General features: G+C 34.8%; 2 protein-coding genes across 7 annotated transcripts in view; one reads left to right on the top strand and one right to left on the bottom strand.

Moving 5' to 3' along the window:
• The window catches only part of dab2 (DAB adaptor protein 2), a 116,426-nt gene extending 93,397 nt beyond the window's left edge, over positions 1-23,029 (top strand). For 4 of the 6 annotated variants that reach the window (XM_051927683.1, XM_051927681.1, XM_051927684.1 and 1 more), the window contains 9 exons: positions 1,621-1,647; positions 1,749-1,799; positions 8,530-8,592; positions 10,611-11,273; positions 11,808-11,970; positions 13,954-14,592; positions 16,573-16,685; positions 20,365-20,442; positions 21,781-23,029. In XM_051927683.1, coding sequence (XP_051783643.1) covers positions 1,621-1,647; positions 1,749-1,799; positions 8,530-8,592; positions 10,611-11,273; positions 11,808-11,970; positions 13,954-14,592; positions 16,573-16,685; positions 20,365-20,433 — 1,788 coding nt within the window. In that variant the 3' untranslated portion in view covers positions 20,434-20,442; positions 21,781-23,029. The remainder of the gene's footprint in view (positions 1-1,620; positions 1,648-1,748; positions 1,800-8,529; positions 8,593-10,610; positions 11,274-11,807; positions 11,971-13,953; positions 14,593-16,572; positions 16,686-20,364; positions 20,443-21,780) is intronic. The other 2 variants (XM_051927682.1, XM_051927686.1) reach the window with 2 other exon arrangements.
• Positions 1-23,874, bottom strand: part of LOC114652160 (FYN-binding protein 1-like) — a 1,204,993-nt gene that overhangs the window by 617,603 nt on the left and 563,516 nt on the right. The gene's annotated exons all lie outside the window — the stretch shown is intronic.

Consider the following 23,874-nt stretch of genomic DNA (forward strand, 5'->3'; position numbering starts at 1 on the left):
TTTTTTTAAATCCCTTCTTTAGTCGATATAAATTGGAAGGCTAACTAAATCACAGCCGGAGTTTTGCAGTAGCTTGCGCGTTTGATCGTGCGTGCGGGATGACCAGTGTGTTGGAAGAAAAGAGATGTCAGACTGGCAGTCCTATATGTCAGTCAAGTGGCAAATGCCATAGGGAGGATATATAGACTAACGTTTAAAAATTTTTTTCTTTTGAATGCAACGTGATCTACCTGCACCACCTTTGCGATCTACGATTCGATCGCGATCAACTTATTGGGCACCCCTGAAGTAAGTGATAGAATGTTTGAATTTTTGGTTAACAATTTTGGGCAATTGCACAATTGTGCATGTTTTTTGCATGCATTATTATTAATGGTAGTGGCCATAGAGGTAGCCACAAAAATCCCAGCAGCACTGTCGCAACTGTTTAAATATAAGAGCCATCAAAGTTCTGAGTAGCCGCACCTTGTACAGACACAAAAAAGCAAAAATATAAATAATGATGTAGCAAAACACAGTGCTAGTGCATGCGACTTGTAATGATTTTCACGGTTACTTTTATAGTCCGCTGTCCTGACAAAGATCAGAAAGAATCCTAGTCAGATAGGAAGACCATTACAGGGTGAGAATAGCAAAGGAGTTAAAACACCTAGCAAAAGGGCAGGCAGACTTTTTTTTTTTGTTTTTTTTTTTTTTTAAGAGGTGTCCAATGGGCAAAGGCAGGGTACCATTTTTATATCATGGCATTCAGAATTAAAAAAAAAAAAAACAAAAAAAAAAACAGTCGGGCAGAGTTTGACTATCCTGGAAAAACAGGATTGTCACAGTATCAAGTATAGGTCAGCACCGTCTATCTCTATTTCCCATACCCCTCTGAATAGGGTGGCCTGAATATTTCCAATTACACCTCAGTTTTGGGCATTACATGTCAAACCTGCAGCCACACAAGACAAACTAATTGTGGGATGACTTCTTAGATCACCAAAGAAGCATTTAGAAAAACGTCAGGTACATTTGTGGATCAAAGTAATGCAGAGCATTGGGATAGAAGGAAAAACAACTACTAATACTTTACTAATAAAGATGATAAGCCAGATAATTAAAATTATGAAGATTTATTGTGGAAGTGAAGTTTGCATGGCTCATCTGGAGCAACTTCATGCCCAAATAAGCCGAGGTAAAACAAACCATTCCTTTACAAATCAAATGTTAGCTTTTGCCTTTTGAATAGGACCTTTTTATCCTAAATAAATTTTGAATTCTATTCGATTAGCAACGTTCAGTCTTACAGCATTAATGTGAAGAGGGAGTTTTAATATTACATGAAAATGTTTCACAACCTAATTTTTAACAATATATAACCTCTTTTCTGAAACCATATTCTTGCATAATTTTCTGTATGTTAAGCAAGTTGTCTCTTTTTATAATTATTGGTATTAATTGCTTTAAAGGGTTCTGTTGTCAAGCAATTTCATCCCTAACTCAAAGTGTAATGTTTATATAATTTGCTTATATTCCTGGTTGATTTTTGTTTCTTCTGTTTTATTTTTATGACACTTTTTAAAATGTAGCCTATTGAAAGTTTTTTTTTTTTTTTTTTCCTTTCTTTCTTTCTGTTAGGATGAAATAGACAGTAAAATGGTGGAGGCAAGTATTGAATTTTGTTTTTGTGTCTAAAAATTTAATATTTTTGTCACCTTTTTTCTATTCTTTCAAGTTCTATTTTTAATGCATTTTTATTTTTATAGAATGGGAATGATGCTCTGATTAATGTTGAAAACCAGGTAAACAGCATTAAGGTATGTGATTTAAACATTTTTAGTATGTTAAGTAATAATTTAAAAAGTAATCACTTGGGGGGGGGGGGGGGGAATGAATTTTTAACATACACACAAGTGTGTATTTCTCCCTGATGTTTAAATATTTCAGTTTCTTGTAGGAATATAATGTGTATTGTGAAAAGTGCAATCCATGATATGAAAATGTAGTCATAGTTCATTCAGTTTGACTGCAAGCCTAATGGCTAGTTGTGTGCTTAAGGGGCCTCCTGTATGTTTCCTCACACCATGCATATGCATTTTTCTGCTCAGTTTTGCAAACTGGTGGCACCCAGCTTCAAAGTAGTGCCACTGTTACTGTGTTATTTCCCTTCTTTTTCACATTCGTATCCATGACACAGGATTTGTCAAATACAGCAAAATTAATTGCCTATTGTTTACCAGTTTAATTCACTAGATGGTAATCCTTCTGTAACATATAATGGTCCACGGAATGACCAAACTATTCTACATACCATAGCTGCTTTAGAGTTGTTAGAAGACTTAGGAAATGGAAGAATTAGAAGAGAGTGCATATTTATAGATGGTGGTGACTGGCTTCTAAAAGCTATCCCTCTTGGTGCTGTTTGCTGAACTGATGCTGGCTTTACAAAGGGAGGCTTTGAGGAATTGTGCTCTACTTTCTGCTTCGCAAATTCTGTCCACTTTCGATTTTAGCCACAGGAGCTTTTCAACTTGAAGTTGTTGACCGATCGGGTATTTCACAATCATTAACTGAGTCACACCATACCAGGTGTATAGGATGGTATTATCTGCTTGTTATCCAGACATACAAGATTTCCTTACACTGTGGTAAAACTGGGAATCATCAAAGCACAATTCACAGCAACATACGTTTTTTTAATGTAATTGGAGCAGTCAGCTGCACGCTCATTGCTGTCGTAACAGCGCTGGACAAGTTGCATCAGCTAGAGATGTATCACCAAAAGAATGAGCTGGCGTTGCATTGTCTATAGCAGGAGTGCCTATGAAAGCGGTAACTCTGCACTATCACATGGGCTTTTTTTCCAGCAAGTGCAGCAGAAGGCTAGTAGTCCTTTTAAAGCTAGCGAGTCATCCTAAAGAACAGAGAATCTATCCGACGCTGCACTATAAAGGCATCTTCAGAGAATGAATTTCCTTATGTAAATAAGAGATTATTTCCATTCTATTATTGTGCTGCTCTATAATCCACAAAGTGTACAAGCATATAGCGTGCTGCATAGTGTGGCACACAATCATGGCTTTGCCCATACCTGAAGAGATATGGTATAATGAACCTGACCCTGACCTGCCAAATCGGACAGAGTTACAACTTCATTTGAATGTAATTAGCAGAATGTAAAAACAGGTCATCTGATGCAGCATTTATTTTTTAATCAATATATTTAATTTGTGTTCAATATTACATAGTACAGCCCTTTTATTTCTTAGTTCATTGGCCACATCTCTTGCAGCATCCACTATTGCATTTTGTGGCTCCAGAACAGCGTCCTTCAGCACACCACCAAATGCTCGCCGTACTGGTTTTCAAGGTAGAGGTGTGTGCACAGCCAATGCCCGAAGATGTACTGGGCAGCACCATCACCACATGGATTTGTGTCCTCGGCACGGGGGTCAGAGTATGTAATATTGTCTAAAACAGAATAAACAGGTGGTTGGTTGTGATTCACCTTTTCACGTCGACTTTGATATCTGACCACTTTTTATTTTGGGTACTGTGCGACTTTCTGAACTTGAACTTTGAGTATCTCTGCCATGCTGTATCCCTCCATAACTTCCTTTTGTTGCTTAATACCACTGCTTAAGCCAGCAAATAGTACCTTTTTCCTTGCCTCCACTTTTCATTTGCTGAAATTCTTTTTTTTTATATATCCTTTTACTGTTGTCTTTTAACAAACCACTGAATGAAAAGGGCTATTTATATTGATTTGCATATTCAAATATGCAAAATCCCTGGGAGGAGTCGGGGTGGGGCTATATGCATGTGAGTTACATTTCACGTTCAAAGGAATTTATAAAGGGGAAGTACTGTATGTGGTACCTGGCATACACACACTTTTATGCTTGTGGATTTTTTTTGTGTGTGTGCACATTTACAGTTTTGTCCGTACAGCACATTTTAGTGTGAATTCTACACACAGTATTATACACATGGCTCATGATCTTTAACAATTTTTCAGTTATATTTTCTGACACTTGTTGGTGGGGCATAACAGCCCATGGGAGAAATAGTTAAAAGTAAAACTGAAATGTCAATAGATAATTGAAGAAAAGACTACTAAAATGTAAAGGTCAACTCTCAAATATTTTGAGTATTTTAGCATAAGAAAATAGTCACAGTTGGTTCTAATAGGCATAGCAAGGTTAAAATAAATTTTTATACATAAAATGAAATAGCAAATGCGGTTAGTTTGTTTTTCTGAGGTGGTTATATGAAGGAGTTAGAAACTTGCCAGAACTTACAGGGAATATTAATAAAGTACTAAATTATGATAGCCAATGAAGTACTACATCAAAAACAAATTGCTGTGAACAAGTAATATTTGCCTAAGAATACTAAGTCAGTTCAGCACAAACCAACTACGTTAGTGCCATCTATATAAATAAAATCATAAACCCCTCTGCCTGTCTCTTGAATTGTTCAGCTTTGCTTCATGTTATGCATCTGTTTTGCATACAAAGGACCTGATTTTAACCTTTAGATTATATTTTGTCTGTTAATCAGTAATACAAAAATGGCAGAAATTATTTTTGACAAACTTTTGCATGAAGGTTACCATTGGTTAAGTTAAAATATAGGCTATATAACATTTCAAAAGTTTGAGGCAGCCCAAAAACTGTGGGCAAGTCCATAATGACATTTTAGCATGTAGAAAAAAGCAGAACCAACTTAAAATCCAGACTACATGGTGTTTCAGAAATTTCAGAAATGGTGAGGGCCAAAATATGCATCACAATAAAACATTGAGTCAAAGTTCATGAAATCTTACATACATATTATAGTTGATACACCTTAAAACCTAGAATTTAGAACCTTTTTAAAAGCTCCATTGAGAGATGGGGTTGTTAATTGGGTTTGGCTCAGGAGATGCTTTATCATGCCTTAAAAGGTGAGCTGATGGTAAGTAATGAAAGGGCCAAACCTAAAAAATTATGCCACGTCAGTGATTTAGTGGAAATAATTGGGGGTTGGGGTAAGTATGGTGTAATGGAGGACCAACACAAAAATTGAGCCTCTTTCACAAATGGGGACTAGTAATGTAAGGGCCAAAAAAGTGTTGACCCAAAAGGGGCCCAAAAAACATGCCTTGCTCCAAAACAGGTGATTAAAGGTTTGTGAAATTTTGCAAGTACTGTATATTACAGCTAAACCAATTTAGAGTTTGAAGCTCTGTAAATTCCATATACAGTGTTGTATCATGAAAAGTGGTTCATCAGAGGGAACAACCCTGTTGTAGTTTTGCCCTGCTTTCATGCCATACCAGTGTTTGTTACTTAACAAGTCATCCAGTTTATTAATGTGGGAATAAAGATATATTTATGAGACCACAGTAAGCCAGAAAATACAAAGTAGTAGTGTTCATGGTCCGAATCCAGCAAAGAGTTTCCACAGAAACACCACATTCTTGACCCATCAGAGCATAGATGTAGTGCAGGTGACAGATGGAACAATGAATGACAAAATGGTAAACACGTCAATATTTGCGTTCCTTCCATAAACCCTTATAAAAAATATACCCAGGAAACACTGGGTACTTTGGCTTATGTATGTGTGCATTTGTTTATATAATTTTTTTAAACACATTATGTATTCAAATATATTTGAATATAATTAAAAAAAAATTTGAGAGCTACATGCTAGTTTGAACTGTGTGTGCTAGTGATGCACTGAAATGAATATTTTGGGCAGAAACTTAAGCCAAATTATAGAAAGCAGAGTGAGAATTTTTTTTTTCCTGTTCAAATTCATAAGGCATAAGTTAAAATACTTAGTCTTTTAAATTGAAAGACATAAATTGAATTGGCTGGCAAGTCATATGGATCTACACTATTTGTTAAACTCAACTTGTTTGAATAGCGTTGGTATGTGTCTTAGTTCAGTTTGGCGTGGTTTGATGCCTTGCTTTTCTCCCTTTCTTTGTCTGTTTGTATAAGTGTTGTGGTTTCTTGCAGTATGTCACTAGAACTTACTTGCTGTTGTAAACAAACCAGTGCAGTCCTCTAAAGATGTCATCCGTGTACCACAATGCAGTTTGCTATGACATATCGCCTATTCTGTAAAGAATAGGAGGCGCTGTTTGAAAGTGTGACCAATCCACTGTATGTGCCATTTCATCCATCCATCCATCCATCCATTTTCCAACCCGCTGAATCCGAACACAGGGTCACGGGGGTCTGCTGGAGCCAATCCCAGCCAACACAGGGCACAAGGCAGGAACCAATCCCAGGCAGGGTGCCAACCCACCGCAAGACACACACAAACACACCAAGCACACACTGGGGCCAATTTAGAATCGCTAATCCACCTAACCTGCATGTCTTTGGACTGTGGGAGGAAACCCACGCAGACACTGGGAGAACATGCAAACTCCATGCAGGGAGGACCCGGGAAGCGAACCCAGGTCCCCAGGTCTCCCAACTGCGAGGCAGCAGCGCTACCCACTGCACCACCGTGCCATTTCATATTATGAAATATTTTCTTTGGTTGAAAAGTCGGTACATTCTCATAGAATGTGCTTTTTGTATGCAATTTTATTAATATTTACCTGTGGTGTATCTGTAAAGCATGAGGTACTTCTCAGTAAATACAGTATTATGGCATTCATGTTAACCTAGAACTGAGGTGGTTGGAAAATATAGTGCATTTTTATGATGCCACCATGAAAATATTTATCAACCTTTAAGATTGTATTTAATTATTTATCATGTCATTGTTTTTAGGCATTTTCTATTTGTTTACCAAGTATTCAGTACTGAAAGCTTAATGTATTGGCTTTATTTAAGACTACTCTAAATTGAGCTGAGTCCCAGAGTATGGCACTCTGACAGATTACTGTATGAGATCTGTATGCATTTTCAAAAAGGTATTCTTTAGTTTCAGACTAAGTAGTAACTGGCATGTGTAGTGTAATCATCGTGTATTTTTGTACTTGCCTTTGCCTTGCTAAGAAGACTGCTGCTCCAAGCCCAGCATTTCAACTAACATGAGTGTTTACAGATTCTGTAACAGTCTCCACTCCATTATGCCCACTGTGAACTGACAGGCAGGAAGGAGGCGCTAAGCCTCATTTGCAAATGGGGCGGGGCCTCATCCTTATAAGCTATAACAGGAAAAGAATAGTCACTCATAATGAGAAATGGTTTAGAGGTAAGTGGTTGGTCTCCATTTAAGTATATTGGAGAGGAAGTTATTGTATTCATTTGTTTGTAGCATTTGGCTTATGTGACCTGACACCTGTTTAACTCTACATGTTTTATTATGGCAAAAGAAAGGCATTTTCTACCATGTTTTAGTGCACTTATGTGGCAAGGCATTTGGAGGATGTTTCTATCAAGATCATATTGGATTAGCTTCAGTTGTGTAATATTTATGGTACATAATGCTTAATTGATTTCAAAGGCAGAATATTCCAAGTTTTTTTTATAAGAGGTGTTTTATACTCTCACATTAAATTGGTCATGTTGCAAAATATATAGTAAGCTGTCTAATGAATGTTTAAATTAAGATATGTGACCCAAACATCTTTATTTAGGAATTACTTGTTTCTTAGTAAAGAAAGTTATAACACCTCTTTTTCATAAAGACACAAAAACAGAAAGCTCATCATCCGTGTTTGAATTCTTTCATCTAAAACTCTGTATTTAGAAAGGAAGTGTTCTAACCCTACAGACCAAGAGTATTGTGGAAAGTTTTTTTTTTTTTTAAAAAAAGGGGGAGCTGCATAAAACTGTGCTTGTAGGAAAGAGTGAAGAAATTAAAGCTATTTTAGTTTTAATGATGGCAGAAACTGACCCTTTTGGCTTCAGTACTTAATGCAAAATCTGACACAAGTGTAGTAATAAACATCTCCCAACAGATTATAGCATGGATGGTAAAGTATGTTATGTGTGCTTCTATGTCATGGTGAGAAGTATCTACAAAAGGGAGGCATCAAAGTTCAGAGAAGTCACCTTGTGTGGTGTATGTTGTTAAATTAAACAACATTCATGTTCCAGCAGGAGAGTAAGTAAAGGTGTTCAAAATCACACTGGATGGAGTTTCAAAGAATGTCATTGTCCTAGATTAATCCATTTAGATTCTGAATTTTCTTTAAATCAAACTTACTTGGTCTATATTCAGTATTCGCCTAGCAGTACAGCTTTTCAAGCACAAAACAAACTATTTTTTCACTTTATCTTAATTGTAAGGCAGCATCCCTTGAATGTATATTATACGTTTCATTCACTGCTCACACCTTTTAGCTATGCAGTTTAGCAAAAGACTTGGTATTGTATATAAACTTTTCTTGCTATGATATAATTTTAGTAATGTTGAAACATTAAATGGCTAAAAAAGTACTTGGATAAACGTAGAATTTTAATACATTTCAAATATACCTTTCAGAACAATTTTGAATTTTAAAATAGTCTTAATATAGTTGTTAGTTTATCTGTATTTTTACAATGCCTGTTTTTAAATACTTAATGGTAATTTAATTGTTCTTTACAGGGTGTTGAACAATTGGATCTTTTTGGAGACATGTCCACTCCTCCTGATTTACACTCTCCATCGGTCAGTATTGCCTGAGCAGAGTTTACATTTAGTTGCAGTATTATTGTTTTAATGTAACTGTCTTTTTAAACTGTTTTGTCTTCAGACACCGAAATACTTGTTTCATTGTTGAAAGTCACTTGTAGCCAATTTTGTTAAGGCTTCAATTTAATAAGTTTTTTTCTACATATTCTGATCTTAAAATGTTAAATGTCGGGGGGGGGGGGAGGGGATTCAAAACCTGGATAAGTGGGTGCAAAATATGGACACAGTTCACTTTGCTAAATGGTAAAATTTGAACTTAAATATGAAAATGGGTAACCTGGGCTGATAAGCAATAGTATTGTTTGTTGTGGTATATAAAATCATTGCTTGTGGCATGCATTTAAATTTCTTCTAGAAATTTCTTATTTATGTTGTGAAATGATGAAAACAATCCTGATGCCGGCTGTTTATTTTAAACCTTAAAACTTTCCTTTGGAGAAAGGTTCAGTGGGTGAACAAGTTAAAACTTTATTTTAACTACCTTCCCTTCCTCTGCCATCCAATCTATGTGGGTTCACTGGAGCCTCAGTAAGGAGAAAGAGAGAGAGACACACAGGAAGATGTTTTTCTAAAATTTTTTTTTTTCTTTCAAGTGGCCAGCACAAATAATATCAGTACGTAAATCAACATGTAAATATTTAATTCCTCCATAAAATGGCACACCCAGGAGAAATATGGTAGAAATTGTCATATCTAGGCAATTCAGAAGAATTTTAATACTGATATTTGCATTTGTTATTAGTATCTTCCAGGAGTAATGGGTAAATATGCATATTCATGTTCTCTTTTTTTTTTTTTTTTTTTTTTTTTTAGATTTTAAATCACCACTAATACACTATTTTTTTTTTTGTTCTCTTACTGTATCAGCATATTTTTCATTTTCATTGCAAATTAACTATTATAGAAACTTAAATAGAAAAGAGTGTGAAATCATTGAAAAGAAAGTATTTATGTACTGCCCTTTTAGGCAGAGGTCATTATACTCCTCAAAGCACTTTGAGTACAGTATGTTTTAAGTGTTGTAAGTATCTTTTAATAATTTGTAATAATTTTTAACTTGAGATTGAGGATCATTAAGCAAGTAAAGAGTTTAAGAGTATGATAAAGCCACTAGGTAGCCCCAGTTGGAAGGCCTTTCTATCATGTTTCTTCATTCTTCTATGCCTTTCTCTCGCATGTCCATGTCCTTTTCTCCATGACATCAAACTTTGATTTCTGTCTTCCAGCTTTTTCTTGAACTATGAATGATTATAGATTTATTGGTTGTATCTTGAGTGATGAAGTAATCTTTTTTGGAATGGGAGAATGTTTTATATTTTTAGAGCTTGATGATGCATACTTTTTTGTTTAAACTGATCAAATGGCTTGTTAGGGGGATGGTACTGAAGGGGTTAACTGGAAACCCTTCATAAAGTGAGTTGTAGACATGCAATAATATTTAGAGCTATTCAAAGTCCTATGGTAATTTATAAGTCATGTGCTACCCATGCAATTCATGTGATCCTTAAATATGTCATATAAAATGCATTGTTGCACAGTGACTAAAGGCTCATTCATGGAAAAAATGTATACCCGGATTATATTTTCATTAAAATAGAAAATTAGGCATTTGAAAATTAGAAAAGTCATCCCAAAGCGTCATTTGGGCCTCTTTTGGGATGATAATCATTTATTGTTTCACTTGGTTTACTTCCCTGTAATCCCAACATTGATTTGTGATTTTTGTTTTTCTATATAATGTTTTTAGTTTATTCTATATGTGACCTTTATAATTTTGATTATTGTGCAATAGGGTTTGGACATCACACTATTTAAAATTGCAAACTTTTTGTTTCTTTGAAGGAAAAGTTAATGTTGCTGTTCTTTTTAGTCCGTTCAGGATGAAAATTTGTATCCCTCTTTTTGTTTCACAATATTGAATCATGTTTAATACTGCATGAACAAAATTTAAGACTGCTTTCACAAATATGATCTTTTTATCTTCTGATGATTAGGAAAGGAAAGACATCTTATTACTGGATCTTTCCACTGAAATTGACAGCAATCAGAACTGTTTGAAAGGAAACCCTTTTTCAAAGGTTTCCATCTCTTCTTGTCCTCCTCTTGTTTGTCCCATGCCTCAGACCAATGTGCCACCTGAGAATCCTTTTACTTCTGAACTCGGCTTTTTTCCTGCTCCAATTTCTGATCCTTTCAGAGATGATCCATTCTCTCGCAATAATCTATCCACCTACTCTGACTTGGTAATTTCACTAAAGTCTTCCAATCAGAACAAAGAAAATTCTGTCAATGGTCCAAAGATAAATGGTGTTCAGAATGGCAGTACTGACTATTTTGATCAACAGTTCGATCAGCTTTCAAACAGAACTGTTATGCATACATTAAAAAATGGGCAGTGGCCCACAGAAAATAAGGTTATTGAACTGACCCCTTGGACTCCAAGTGACGTAACTGAACAAGAGCAAACAGCTTTGACAAAAATTTCTACCCAAAACCCATTTGTGGAAAGATCTAGTCAGACACCACCTATACAGAATGGTGTAAAGGAGCATTCCCAGAACAAGATGGATACTTTAAAGTCTTCACCTGCTGAATCTGTGATTATTAGCCCTCCACCGCAAAGCACCAAACCTGGACGAGGCAGAAGGAGTGTTAAGGTGAAAGCCTGTTTACACCTGTTTACGATGTGTTAACATTTTGTTGGTTAGGACCACTGAAAAACATTCTGTATGGTCATCATTTATTTTCATTATAATTATATTTTTAACATCTTTCTTTTTTTGAAATCTCTATAAATGCAACATTGATGCTCAGTACTGGTAAGTTCATTATGGAGAAAAATGCACTCTTTACCTAACTTAAATTTTCACCCATTACAAAGGTGTTGCCTCTAATATAAGGCAGATGACACTAAAATAGTAAATAATTAATCTATGTAGTTTAGTAATGAAAACAGTTTAATATACATTTTCTGGTGCAATTTCAATGTAATGTGCAGTGAAGTGCCCCAGGTTTAAGAAAGGAAGACTGTAATATTCATATGTAATGAAAAGAGAAGGAAGTTATTTGTAATGTGGATTCTATGGCTTCCTTGATTTATGTGGATTTTTTTCTTTTTTGAATAATTTTAAAGGTAATGTTGAAAATTGATTTTGTCAGTGACTGAGACAGTTTTTTTTGTTTAAAAACAGTCTCCTGCAAATGACCTCTTTGGGGAAGACCTGTTTGCACCAGGTAACCAAACGCAGTCACCTGCTGTGTCGCAGCCAGATCTCCAAGCCATAACACCACAAACAAATCCCTTGGCCCTCTTTAACAACCCACAAAGTTCAACTTCTCCTGTGCCAGGCATAGGTAAGTGAATCAGACGATTTACTGTTTGTAATAATAGTAACAATTTAGCCAATTCAGTGGAGATTGGTACTGTACAGACTAGTAATAACACAATATACTAACATAGAAAAAACAGTACTCGCACAATAGTAAAATAAAACTAGATGACAAGGCTGAAGTTATCAGATAAAAATGTGGTGAAAAATGACAAGATGAAACCGGATAATAAAAATCCATAAAGGTAATTTTATAATGGGGATTTTTATGAAGTAATGTTCATATTCTAATCTCCTCTGTCTGTTTTGGACTGCAACTTGGCTGAGTCAGAACTTCAGAATTGACAGCCTGCTATTACATATATTATTAACATTTTATTTAATTATGTAACATGGACAATGACAACTGGATCCACCCCTGCTCTGGCCAAGAGCCAATCACCCTTTCAGGAAGTTCTCCTAGCTGGGCAACTAGAATACACCTTACAAGACTCTGTCACTGCATCTCGACCTTTTCCCCTACCGACAAAACCACCTGTCCCTTCTATTATTGATTTGGGGACTCAATCTTGCATTCTTTTTGGGGACTGGTTTTCAGGTGACTCACTAGAGTTCGTCGTCATTACTTATCTCCGAGATACCAGAGTAACCATCCAGCTCTGAAAGGTCCTGAAATGGGGGTGGGGGGAATGTGTTAGCTTGAGGGAGCACAGCCCAGTGGTCACTTAAAATGAATTTAACAACAAACCTATTTTAATGAAGTCTTACACACAAATAACCGCATCAAATTCTCTTCATACACACCTCTAGCAAGGATGAAGTTGGATCACAGTATACGTTCTGGAGGTCAGCAATAATAAAGCTGCTTCAAAATATGGTGCATAAGTAAACAAGGAAATTGGGAATACTTGGGCATGCTTGTTTATGTGGTTTGTTCAGTAGTTTAGCAAGTTGATGATTATAGAAGGGATTCAATAAAATAACAAGCTAGGAATGTTAAAGATAAAAAAAAAACATGCAAACTTGAATAGGCAAGCTTGACAGAAAACCTGTGCAATCTTAGTCCTAGTGGCTTCTCCATTCTTAATTTTATTTAATCATTCTAGTGCCGTTTCTGCTGTCTCAGATTAATATGACTTGGGTCATGGCAGCAGTAAGCACAAGTCTTCCTGCTTTTCATACACAAGTATGCAAAAGTCTCTTCATTTTGTACCTGTTTTTGCTCTTTTTGTTTCACATGCTTGTTAAGAATTTCTAGTTTATTTAACTCAAGGAAATTCCTTATGAGTCACAAATAACGAAGAGACAACTGCCAGTTTTATAAAATGGTACCATGTACTGCATGTGTATTCATCTTCAAGAAATGACCCTTAATTAAAATTTTGAAATTTAAATATACAACTAATTAAAATTAGTCCCTAAATAATTATAAGCTGGATGGAAGTTTTGGCATAGCAGAATAATTACTGATGAACAGAGAAGAATTCACAATTTTGTGCCATTTTCCATAGAGGAACAAATTTGTATTTTACAGAATATGGCTTTATGGGTCATATTGCCTATCCTTTCCCCAGAGAGGAGTAACAACTTCTAATTTTGGAAAGAAATTCTATCTAAACGTTCATTTTGCATAGGTGTCTTGTGTGAGATAAGCTACTTGGTGGAGGGTGCAGGTTTTTTAAACCAATAAAAACAAACATGGTACATATTCTCACCATCTCACTGCCATGACTGTTTTTGAAATGCTGCATTTTTTTTTAATGTGGTAGTTTTTAAGCACTTTGTAATTGCATTTTCAAAACTGTATATTCCTGCATTTATAAAAAATCTAAGTTGTTTTCTAGTAACTTTTATTGTTGTTTTTTTTTTATTTTTGTGCATCTTTCCAAATTACAAGAATCAGTGGTTAACCATTTAAATAATTTATTACCTGAATGAGTAAATTTGTCCTTACCGATGCATGCTATGACCATACATTGGATAATTTTTTTTTCTTTTTCTTTTAAAGGGTCATTACCCCTGGGATCTCTCACACAGGCAGCATCACCTTGGGGGCAGTCTCCTTCCTTGTTTTCACCACCTAATCCCTTACCACAAGGTCCTATAAGGGCTAACCATCCCACACCTTTTAGTCAGTCTCCTATTTATGGTGCCCATCCTGCAAGTGCATGGCAGCAGCCTGCATCTTTTGGGGCAGTTTCTCTAGCACAGCCACCTAACTGGGGCCCATCTACTGTTCAAGTGCCAGCTGGAGCTTGGCCACAAATAACACCTTTGGCCAACCCCTTTCAATCTCAAATGTTCACTACAGCTACACCTGGATCATTTGGAACAATACCTCAAGCTAGTCCACCCCCTCAGCCCCCCCCTAGGCCGGCACCTTTAAAAGAAGTACCAAAGGTTGAGGACAGTGCTTTCAGTGAATTGGATCCTTTTGGAGAGAAGGAAAAGAAGAATGTTAAGGACATGTTCAAAGACTTTCAAATGGCAAAACCTCCAGCAGTGCCATCAAGAAAGGGTGACCAGCAGTCAGGCTTGAATTCTAGTGGAGCTTTTTCTCAGTATTTTAGTAGCAAAGTGGGTCTTGCCCAGGAAGCAGCAGATTATGATGACTTTGACATTGATCAGATTACATCAAAGATCAATGGTAAGAGCATATTATGATCACATATGATGTAAATGACACCACTAAATTAAATGTTTATCATTCAACATGTCTTGGCAAAAAAAAAACCTCTGTACTACTGTACTGTGTTTCTAGATGTTGGATTTTTAACTATAAACTTAATTTTTTTTGACATTGTAATCATAATTATATGTTCTGGTATGTATGTCATGAATCCTTTTCACAGTAGCACTTCAGGTTTGGTTGTAACTACATATACTGCGAAAGCATCCAGGTTGGACCCAACTAAATGTGTGTGTGTTGACCATGACAATGAATGAATGGAGAAAATCGCTTGACAATGTAAAAGCGTGACAGCTCCATATTAAGAAGAAAAACACAGGTGAAATTCTATTTTGAAATATGCAGTTGATGTTCAGAAATACAGTGGACCCTTGACTAACGAACTCAATTCGTTCACGAGGGCTGGTTGTAACTCAAGTTGGTTGTAAGTCAAGACTATTTTTCCCATAGGAAATAATGGAAATACCCATAATGCATTCCAAACCTCCCACTGCATCACTTACTTAACCTTTTCATAATAAAAAAGGGTTGTATAATGTGCATAATTTACTAAAACACCAATAATTTTTCTAATGTACTAACCAAAAAGTTATAAAAAGTGCCTAGCCTACCACAAACAACAATTTCATACTGTACTCACCATTTAATTGACATCTTTGGGCTGCAGGAAGGGAGGAGGAGGAGAATGAAATGGAAGGTGGTTATTGTTTAGAAGGAGCCTCCTTATGCAAGTCTTTTCTTTGTAAAATTGTTGAGATGGTGGATTTCGACATACTGTACATATTAGCGAGATCGGTCACACGAACACCACACTCATATTTCCACACAATTTCCTTCTTCATTTCGATTGTGATCGCTTTCTTTACCTTCGTTACCTTCTCTTCCTTACTTAGCAGTTATTGAAACAAATTATATAAATCACTGCACTGACTGAAATTACGTCCACAAACACATGTATCTGGGCTCCGACTGACATTTACAATCGCACAAGCTGGTACACGTGACCGCATTCGGGTCATAACGCAAGATGTTGGTCGTAAATCGAAACAAAAATTTTGGTTGTAAATCAAGTTGTTTGCATGTCAGGCCGGTCGTATATCAAGGGATGACTGTATCCAAGAATATGAACTGCACAATATATACTTTAGCTTCAACTTTGCTTGGTATAGTTGTATCAATTAACACTGTAAAAATGAAGTAGTAATTTAGCAGAAGTTAACCCCATTGTATTTCATAGTTGTTGTAAATAGGCAAAAATGAGGTAAACTGTGCATTAGAAGTGTTTAATGTCAGTAATGCTTGCTTTGGCCACTAGGTGACAGCATAAGAACGTTTTTTAAATCTGAACTTTTTTTTTTTTTTTTTTTTTTTTAAGCTTACAATTTGAGGGCCATATTTTTCAGATTGTACCAAATTCCATCAATTTACTAACTTTTGAAGTACTCGGCTATTTTTGGTAATTAATAAAAAGCTATTTAAAGTTGTCTTTTTCTCAAATATTTTTTTTTTTTAAATGGGGTTTCTTCTCTTGTTGTGGTCCATATTGTATGTGAATAAGATCAGGTTTTTATTCATCAAAATTAGAATAAAAGGTGCTGCCTTATATAGTCCTCATTATAGAACAATATTTTTGTATCTTTTTCTTGTAGACTCAGCAATACACAGCAGTAGAATATGGGCATTTATCCCACAAGAGACATACGTTTGTGGATGATCCCAAACTGAACAATTAATTTCTGTCACTTATCCAACATTTTTAAATAGTTTTGGAAGTCTGACCTTTTTCTCTTTTTTTCTTAACAATAAACCTAGTAAGAGGTTTAGCAATTTTCTGCTAATAGTTTAAATAAGTTTGTCAGGATTTCAAACTTAACCACTTAATAGTATTTATACAGTTTTTCCTAATACTATTTCCCTTTATTATGCTTTATCTCATAGATCTGCCAAAACCAACTCCTCGACAGTCAGCCCCTACTATATCCAAGCCTACACAGAAAACTTTTGATGATTCTTTTGGGGGAAATCCCTTCAATTCTCAGTCAACATCAATTGTAAGTTGATATTAAAGAGCACTGTTACTGAAAATTCTAGGGGACAAAACACACATTTTTATATTTTGAAATGTATGGCAATATGGTGTAATTTTAAATCTAAAGAAATTTTGTATTAACTGATGTTCATGATAAAAACAATTTGTGAAAGTGTTTGAATTCAGTGAATAAGTTATTATGTACCTCCAGACTTTAACTGCTAAAATCATAGCTTTTTGGAATTATATAGTTAATGTGTGTACCAAGTGAGTTAAGAAATGAAAACGCATTTACTTATGAATATTTTGAGAGCAAAATTTATTGTTGAAAAATACTTTGTAAACATTCTTATCAAATGGTATTTTATCTTCTGTTTTTCTTCACCAATCCTCATCAGGTAATACCATACATCTTTCTATTCCTAAACTCTTATAATCCAGTTCAGTGCCATAGGGGAAAAATCCCAGGTAGCATCAGTCAAGAGACATGAACCACACTGCAAAACGCTGCAAAAAATGAAATCTAAGCAGTTTGTTATATAAAACCATTAAATCATGTTTACTTTTAATCTTATTTCAAGAAATCATTCTTTCCCCATTGGTAGATTTTCTTTTTGCTAAATAAAAGCAAAACAACTATTTTATTTAGCCAAAAAGGTTATGAAGTAAGCAAAATTTATGAGATTATTTCTTTAAATTAAGCTAAATAATCTTAAATAAAACTTTATTGATAATTTAACAAATCTAACAATAAGGACAACAAGATTTAATGGCTTGATTACAACAACAACAAAAAAAAAAGAAAAACACTTTGCACTCGCTAAGATTTAATCTCTTGCAGTGCAACAGTGCATGGGACTTCAGACCAACACAGGGAACTTTCACACATGCCACTTACTCATTTAAGGCCTTTTTTTTTTTTTTTTTTTTTTTTTTTTAAAGTTGCCAACCTGGCAGGTAATGTTTTTGGCCTGTGACAGGAAAACAGAATATGATCATACTGTACAAGGTGAATTGTAATGAATTTTATTTGCTTTAGCTTTATGTACCTTTCTATCTCTTTTGTTTGTAGATCAACTCCTTTTGTTAAAAGTATTAAAAGTTTGAATATTTCAGAAACTTTTGTTTCTTAAACAAAAAAAAAAACTGTATAAATTATAAATGTATATAGTGTGCCTTGCAGCTCTTTTAGGGGGGAAAAGCCTGCTAAAACGGTTAAAGTTAACCTAATAAAGCAACCAAACAGTTTTTAAATTCTCTAAAAGGGAGCAGCTTTAAGATACTCATACTGGTTCTTGTAGTAATCAGGTTGCTCTGACTTCATCCCAAAATCTTTAAAATGTATAATTAAAATAAGGATTGGGTGTAGAGGGACAATATATTATGCTCATTAGCCTAGACCAAGAGTTTCTGTTTTCTCAGGCTCCTGGACGTCGCTGTAGGTGCACAGTTCCTTCTACCACGATGCCTTATATTGCAGAACGACAAATTTGCATTCCTTTGCAGACTCAATTATTTCAGCAAGATAGTGCAGAAATTAAAAAGACTGCACTGAGCATTTGTCACTTTTTGAGTCAGATTATTGATATCCTTTATCATGCCAAAAAGGTCTCCAAGTGCAAAAAGTATTAGAAAGTGTTTACTAACAACATTACAAAAACAGTCTGTCTTCATCTATGCCTGGTAGCTACTTCAACCATACAGCAGCTGACAAATGTGACCATCGTTGATTTCACTTCATATTCATCTACGGTTTTTTGGAACCTCCTGTAAAGCAAATTTGTAAGTGTGTTTCTACTTCTGGGTCATCCCCATCTCTTGCCTTCCTTGTAGCTTGTCTCTGTATCATCTTTTCTGCATACATTCCTGGTTCTCTTTGTAACTTTCTACTGTGCAAAGTGTTTTTCTTTACCTCTTTGCAAAGCAATTGTTAGTAAGTTACCTTGAGTGATCTTTCAGCACCTACATTGCAGCGGTTTTCCAAGCAAAGAATTTTTTTGCAGTTTTGATAAGATATGACCAGTCTGAACATACAGTACAGGAACGTTGAGGTTCCTTCTTGCATATATTAAACTGCAATACATTTGAGGTCTTGACATTTAATAAAGTGGATGGTTGATAGATAAATAGCCATTTTGCACGGTCTTTTTGTTAATGTAAAGAGATTAAGGTTTTGCAGGTTTTTTGAGCAAATGGGTGGTTAACTCTGTGTACAGTTAATTTACTGGATTTGGAAAGTGGAAAGGCACCATCACCAAATAGTGGAAGAACCGATAGTGTGGACAGGAAAGGTAAATACTTCCTTTTGGTGGGGTCGGTACTATGAAGAATAAGAGCAGGAAGCTGGAAATGAGTGCCCAGATAAGGGCAAACCACAGGTATTGGATTTATACATTTTATATTTTTGAAATTTTGAGATTGTATTATCAAATAGTTGAATGGTGAATAGAGACGTGCAGTTTGTTGTCTTTGATTTTCTCATTCGTGGAAAGCCACAGGGTGTGAAGAATGGACAGACAAGGAGCAGAAAGTATATATAAGAAATACATACAAATCTGAAGGTGAACATACATACAAGTAATGGTGGTTTACACAGCAGGCAATTAATGACCAATGTTGACTAAAAATGTGTAGAGAATGAATAGATAGCAGACATAGGTGAGCAGGTTCCATTCAAGGTAATTATGAGGAATAAAATCACTAAAGGTAAGATTTCTCTATTCATTGATTTAGCATCAAGTGCATTAACTGATGAATACTGTAAGAAATAAATGGCATTTTGTGTGTTTTAAGACTTACTGCAGTGTGTTAGTGTGTCAGGAGAAGACCAGTAAACAGGAGCAATAAGCATATGAGTTTGTGTACGGGCACAGACAGGTAATGGATGTAGTAATGATATATGTGGCTGCAGTGAACATTAGAAAGATTTAAAAAAAAAAAAACAGGTTATTTGTTTTCATTTAGCAGCTTTGTTTTGCAAGCTAAGACATAGTTAGCGGGCCAGTAACACTAACTTGTAAACAGGACTCGTGGCAGGCAAAATAAGAAATACTTTTTCTGCATGTGTCATTTGAAATAATAGTTAATGGAAAATATTTTTGTGAGGAATTTAATAATATAACAAGAGTGAACAGTTAAGAAAAAGTAAGAACCTGCCTGAAAATTAGATTTGGCTGCTCTTTGTTTAAGTAAATTAAATCTTTCATCTGTTTTGTGTAGTTTGATCATATTTTGTGTCTCTATGCACTAGGCAATGTGCTATTGAGTTAAACTGGATTTTGTTTGAACTCTGCAAGTCCCTTTCTAAGTAATAAAGAGCTTGAGAATCCTTCATCTGTGTGATTAATAGTTGTATGCTAACAGTTGATTATCTGCGCTAAAGATGTAAAGAAAGAAAGCTCACATTTAATGCATGGAAACTGAAAACGGTTGTTGTCCGGATGGATAACAGACACTGGAGGGACTACAACTATACAGAAGACAGGTCAGTTTAATAGCATTATGTAAGCTAAGCTGAATAGAGTTTATTACCTTAATTTGCTGAATTTGCTAGAGTGTTCAATGCAGTGTGTTGTGTGTGTTTTGTAAAGTCAACAGTCAATGCCATCACAAACAATGGATTTGCTTATGTGCACTGCAGTCTCAAGTGTCTTGTGGACAATGTTTTTGTGTATTTATTTATTTATTTGTTTTAATTTCAGAATGCCCAGTCTCAGCAGTCTTCAACATCTGATCCTTTTGGAGATCCATTTGGTAATCCATTTGCCTGAATGGCAGAGGTAATTTTACCTTCAACCATATTGGCCTTTACTTTTACCAGTGCTTACCATTTTGCACTTCATTGGCATGTGTCTTACATGGAATATTAAAATTTTAAAAGAATGAATCTGCTTAAAGATAGCTTTAAAGGATAAGGTTTCAAATGTTATTTCTCTTAACACAAGGCTTTGTAATACAACAAATTCTTCACTGCACCATATTAAATGTTTTTTGTGGAAAGTAATAATTATGGATTTATTATTATTATGCTTAATATATCTGAAATATGAAACTAGAAACTAATATATACAATATATATTTAATATTACTTGAGATAAGAGTTCCTTTTAGTCACACAGTGCATCATTAGCAGTAATTGTGAACCAGCAGTGGTATTTAAGACAAGGTAAATGAACTTCATTGATTGTTTTTTGACTATTTATGGCTTATGCGGCACCATTAATCAAGTAACTAAGTTAGGAGGCCATTCGTACTGTCCTCTTAAAAATCATCACATCTGCACCCAAAGAATTTCTTTCCCTTATTTCTGTTAAAGCTTACACTATACTTAACACTGGCAGTGATTGACCTCCATAATATATTTCCTGTTTAGAATAATTATTGTTTCTTTAACAAAACATTTACTTTCCAATGTACTTTTTAAACCTATTCATGAGAGAAATATGCTTGAAACAGAGCAAAAACTTTATTATTATATGGTCAATGTTATTTGTGTATTTATGCGTCTGCTGTCATTATGGTCCCAGTTGTGTCCCGGTGTGGTATCAATTTTTGAGTCCTCAGATTGAAAAGTTTTAAGAATCCCTACCTTGGCCAGTACCCCTCACTGCCAACATTTTGCCTTTGAATATGATCTTCATAATCTTTTTCCATGTGATGCAATGATTCTATAATAAGAATCCATTGTGCACTGATATCTATGTTGCATGTTCAGTACTAATCACTAAGATGTGTATTCAGCTGAAAAGATCAGCTGTTACAAATTCCAGGGATGATGGAAAGTAGCCTGCAAATAAAATAGTCCTCCTACTGCAGTGTTGGAGAACACGTAGCTTCCACATGCAAGATGGTGGGTTAAAGGTCTATCAGCATTACTGGCTGTACACTTAAAACATGTCTCTATGAGATCATCATTTGTATTACATTAAATTCTAAAATTCTCTGCTTTTTATTAAAAAAAAATCATGTTTTTTGTAATTACCTGTGTGCCTTACATTAATACATGTTATACTCTATATATTACTTAGTACATGCAGATTTTAAAACTGTAGGTTGAAAATGTTATGCTGTTTATTTCAGTAAGCATATACTGAAGTACTTTTTCACTTTTTCTGTAGATGTGGTGATGCTGCCTCTTTGACAGAAGTACCTCAAGTTTGTCTACAAGAATACCCACATGTATTGAGCAAGTACGAATGCTCTGAAAAGCAGTAGTCTGAGGTTTTCCTGCGTTTTTTTTACCTGCAGTGCCCTTGAATTGCATACACAAAAGCAACCATCTGTACCTCATTGTTTGAGCTGATGTTTCTTCAAACCTGATGAAAACTACAAATAATATATGTACATGTAAATACTGAAATTGTTTTGGAGACAATGAAGCTGCTTAGTGCAGAATTTCATGTCTGTGTCATTTTTCCCTCCAAAGAGCAGATGAAAACAAGGGTTTTGTATCAGCATCCAAATGATTCTTATTTTTGTACCTTAGAAAATATCCTGAGACAAAATTATCATGTAATTCATTACATTGTCAACCATATATTTTATAATGTATTGGAAGAAAATACTTTAATACCTGTTGTCTTATTCAAAATTGCAGCATCTTCTATTACAGTTTGAGGACACTTAAAACACCTGCTAGCTTCTGCTCTTGTTTAGAAGTACTGAGTAGGTGTATGTTTACCATTCTGTTCCAAGAGGATTAGGAATGCAAAATAAAATGCTAACAACTTGTCTATGTTAAGAAATGAGGGTCATTGCAGCTGAAAGTTTCGTTTTTCATTTTCAAATAATAGACAAATCATTTCAGGGCATCTAACACATTAACCAGAATCAATGGCACAGTAGTTTTGAAATGGAAAAGTAGTTTTCAGAATGAAAAAGCATGAAAACCAAAGGACAAGTGACAAAATGTTTTACAAGAGATACTGGTGGTACTAATGCTTATTCAGGGGACATAAAGATAAGGTTATGCATATGTTAGCTGGTGTCCTATGTTCAGATAAAGCTCTTATCTGTAACATTAAGGAAAAGTATTTTCCAGGTAGATCATGGTATCAAAGTAAAAATTAGCTACCAAAAATCTTTTTTTGCTTCTAGCACTGTATGGTTCATCAGTCCTCTCCTTCTGATCCAATAGCTGTGACATATATTGTGTTTTCTGTCTGAGTTTGTGTATCCAAAATGTTTGTGCACTGTTCTCAGCATGTGGCTACTTTTTCAATGAATTTATGTAGAATTACAATAAACTGGAATTATATTGTTAACTGACACAGTAATCTAGTTATATAACACATTTGTATTAAAAAATATTGTATAATTCAGGTATGTCACAAAATAAAATAATCATGTGAATGATGTACAGTAAAAGTGATGCATTTTCCTTTTTACTATTTGGGAATGTCAAGATAATGAAAACATCAGCTAAAAGGTGCCACATTTTATGAATTAACTATGAATATAATGATGCTTGATTTTGAGTCTGTCATAAATAACTGAAACATACATTTTATTGTGTTGTAATCTTCTGTATGGTTTATTTTATATCTTCAGCAGAAAGGTTACATATCTGATCATGTTTGCATTTATTTTTCTCTGGCACCTCTGACTTCCAATTACGAGTGCCATTGGAATGAATATACTGATAACTTATTTTTATCTCTCTGACTAGGACATATTGGTATAAATAACACTAAAGTTAAGCAGTAAAGTGATACAAATATACTAAAGTTGTTTTTCTCTGCCTTTTATATCAATATTTCATTAACATAATGGATTATAGTTTTACAAATTTGCCAGGTATGTACAATTTGTGTTCTGGAGCTTTAAAATGGTTTAGCAAATGGATTACTGGATGATTATCCCATATTTCTTTAATTACCTCTAGTTTCAAAATTGTTACTGTCCTGTAGTATTTGTGATTATTTTAATTATAGTGAATGTGTTAATATTTATAACACTGTGGCAATTAATATGTTTACGTTCACATAAATGACAAGCTGCTGTACTACCATACCAATATTTTTATATACAATACATTAAATAGAATCAACCTTTGCTATTTTGAAATTGAAGAAAAGATAATTCTACCCCTTTGCCAAACAAATACTTGAGCAACATCAAAATGAATCCAAAGCTGTGGTTGTATGTTGATTAATCTGCTCATCTGTTCCAATGAAATTTTGCTGTTTAAACCTGATGTTGTGCATAGCCAC

This window comes from Erpetoichthys calabaricus, chromosome 5 (assembly GCF_900747795.2).
Source record: "Erpetoichthys calabaricus chromosome 5, fErpCal1.3, whole genome shotgun sequence".
NCBI classification, from domain to species: domain Eukaryota; kingdom Metazoa; phylum Chordata; class Cladistia; order Polypteriformes; family Polypteridae; genus Erpetoichthys; species Erpetoichthys calabaricus.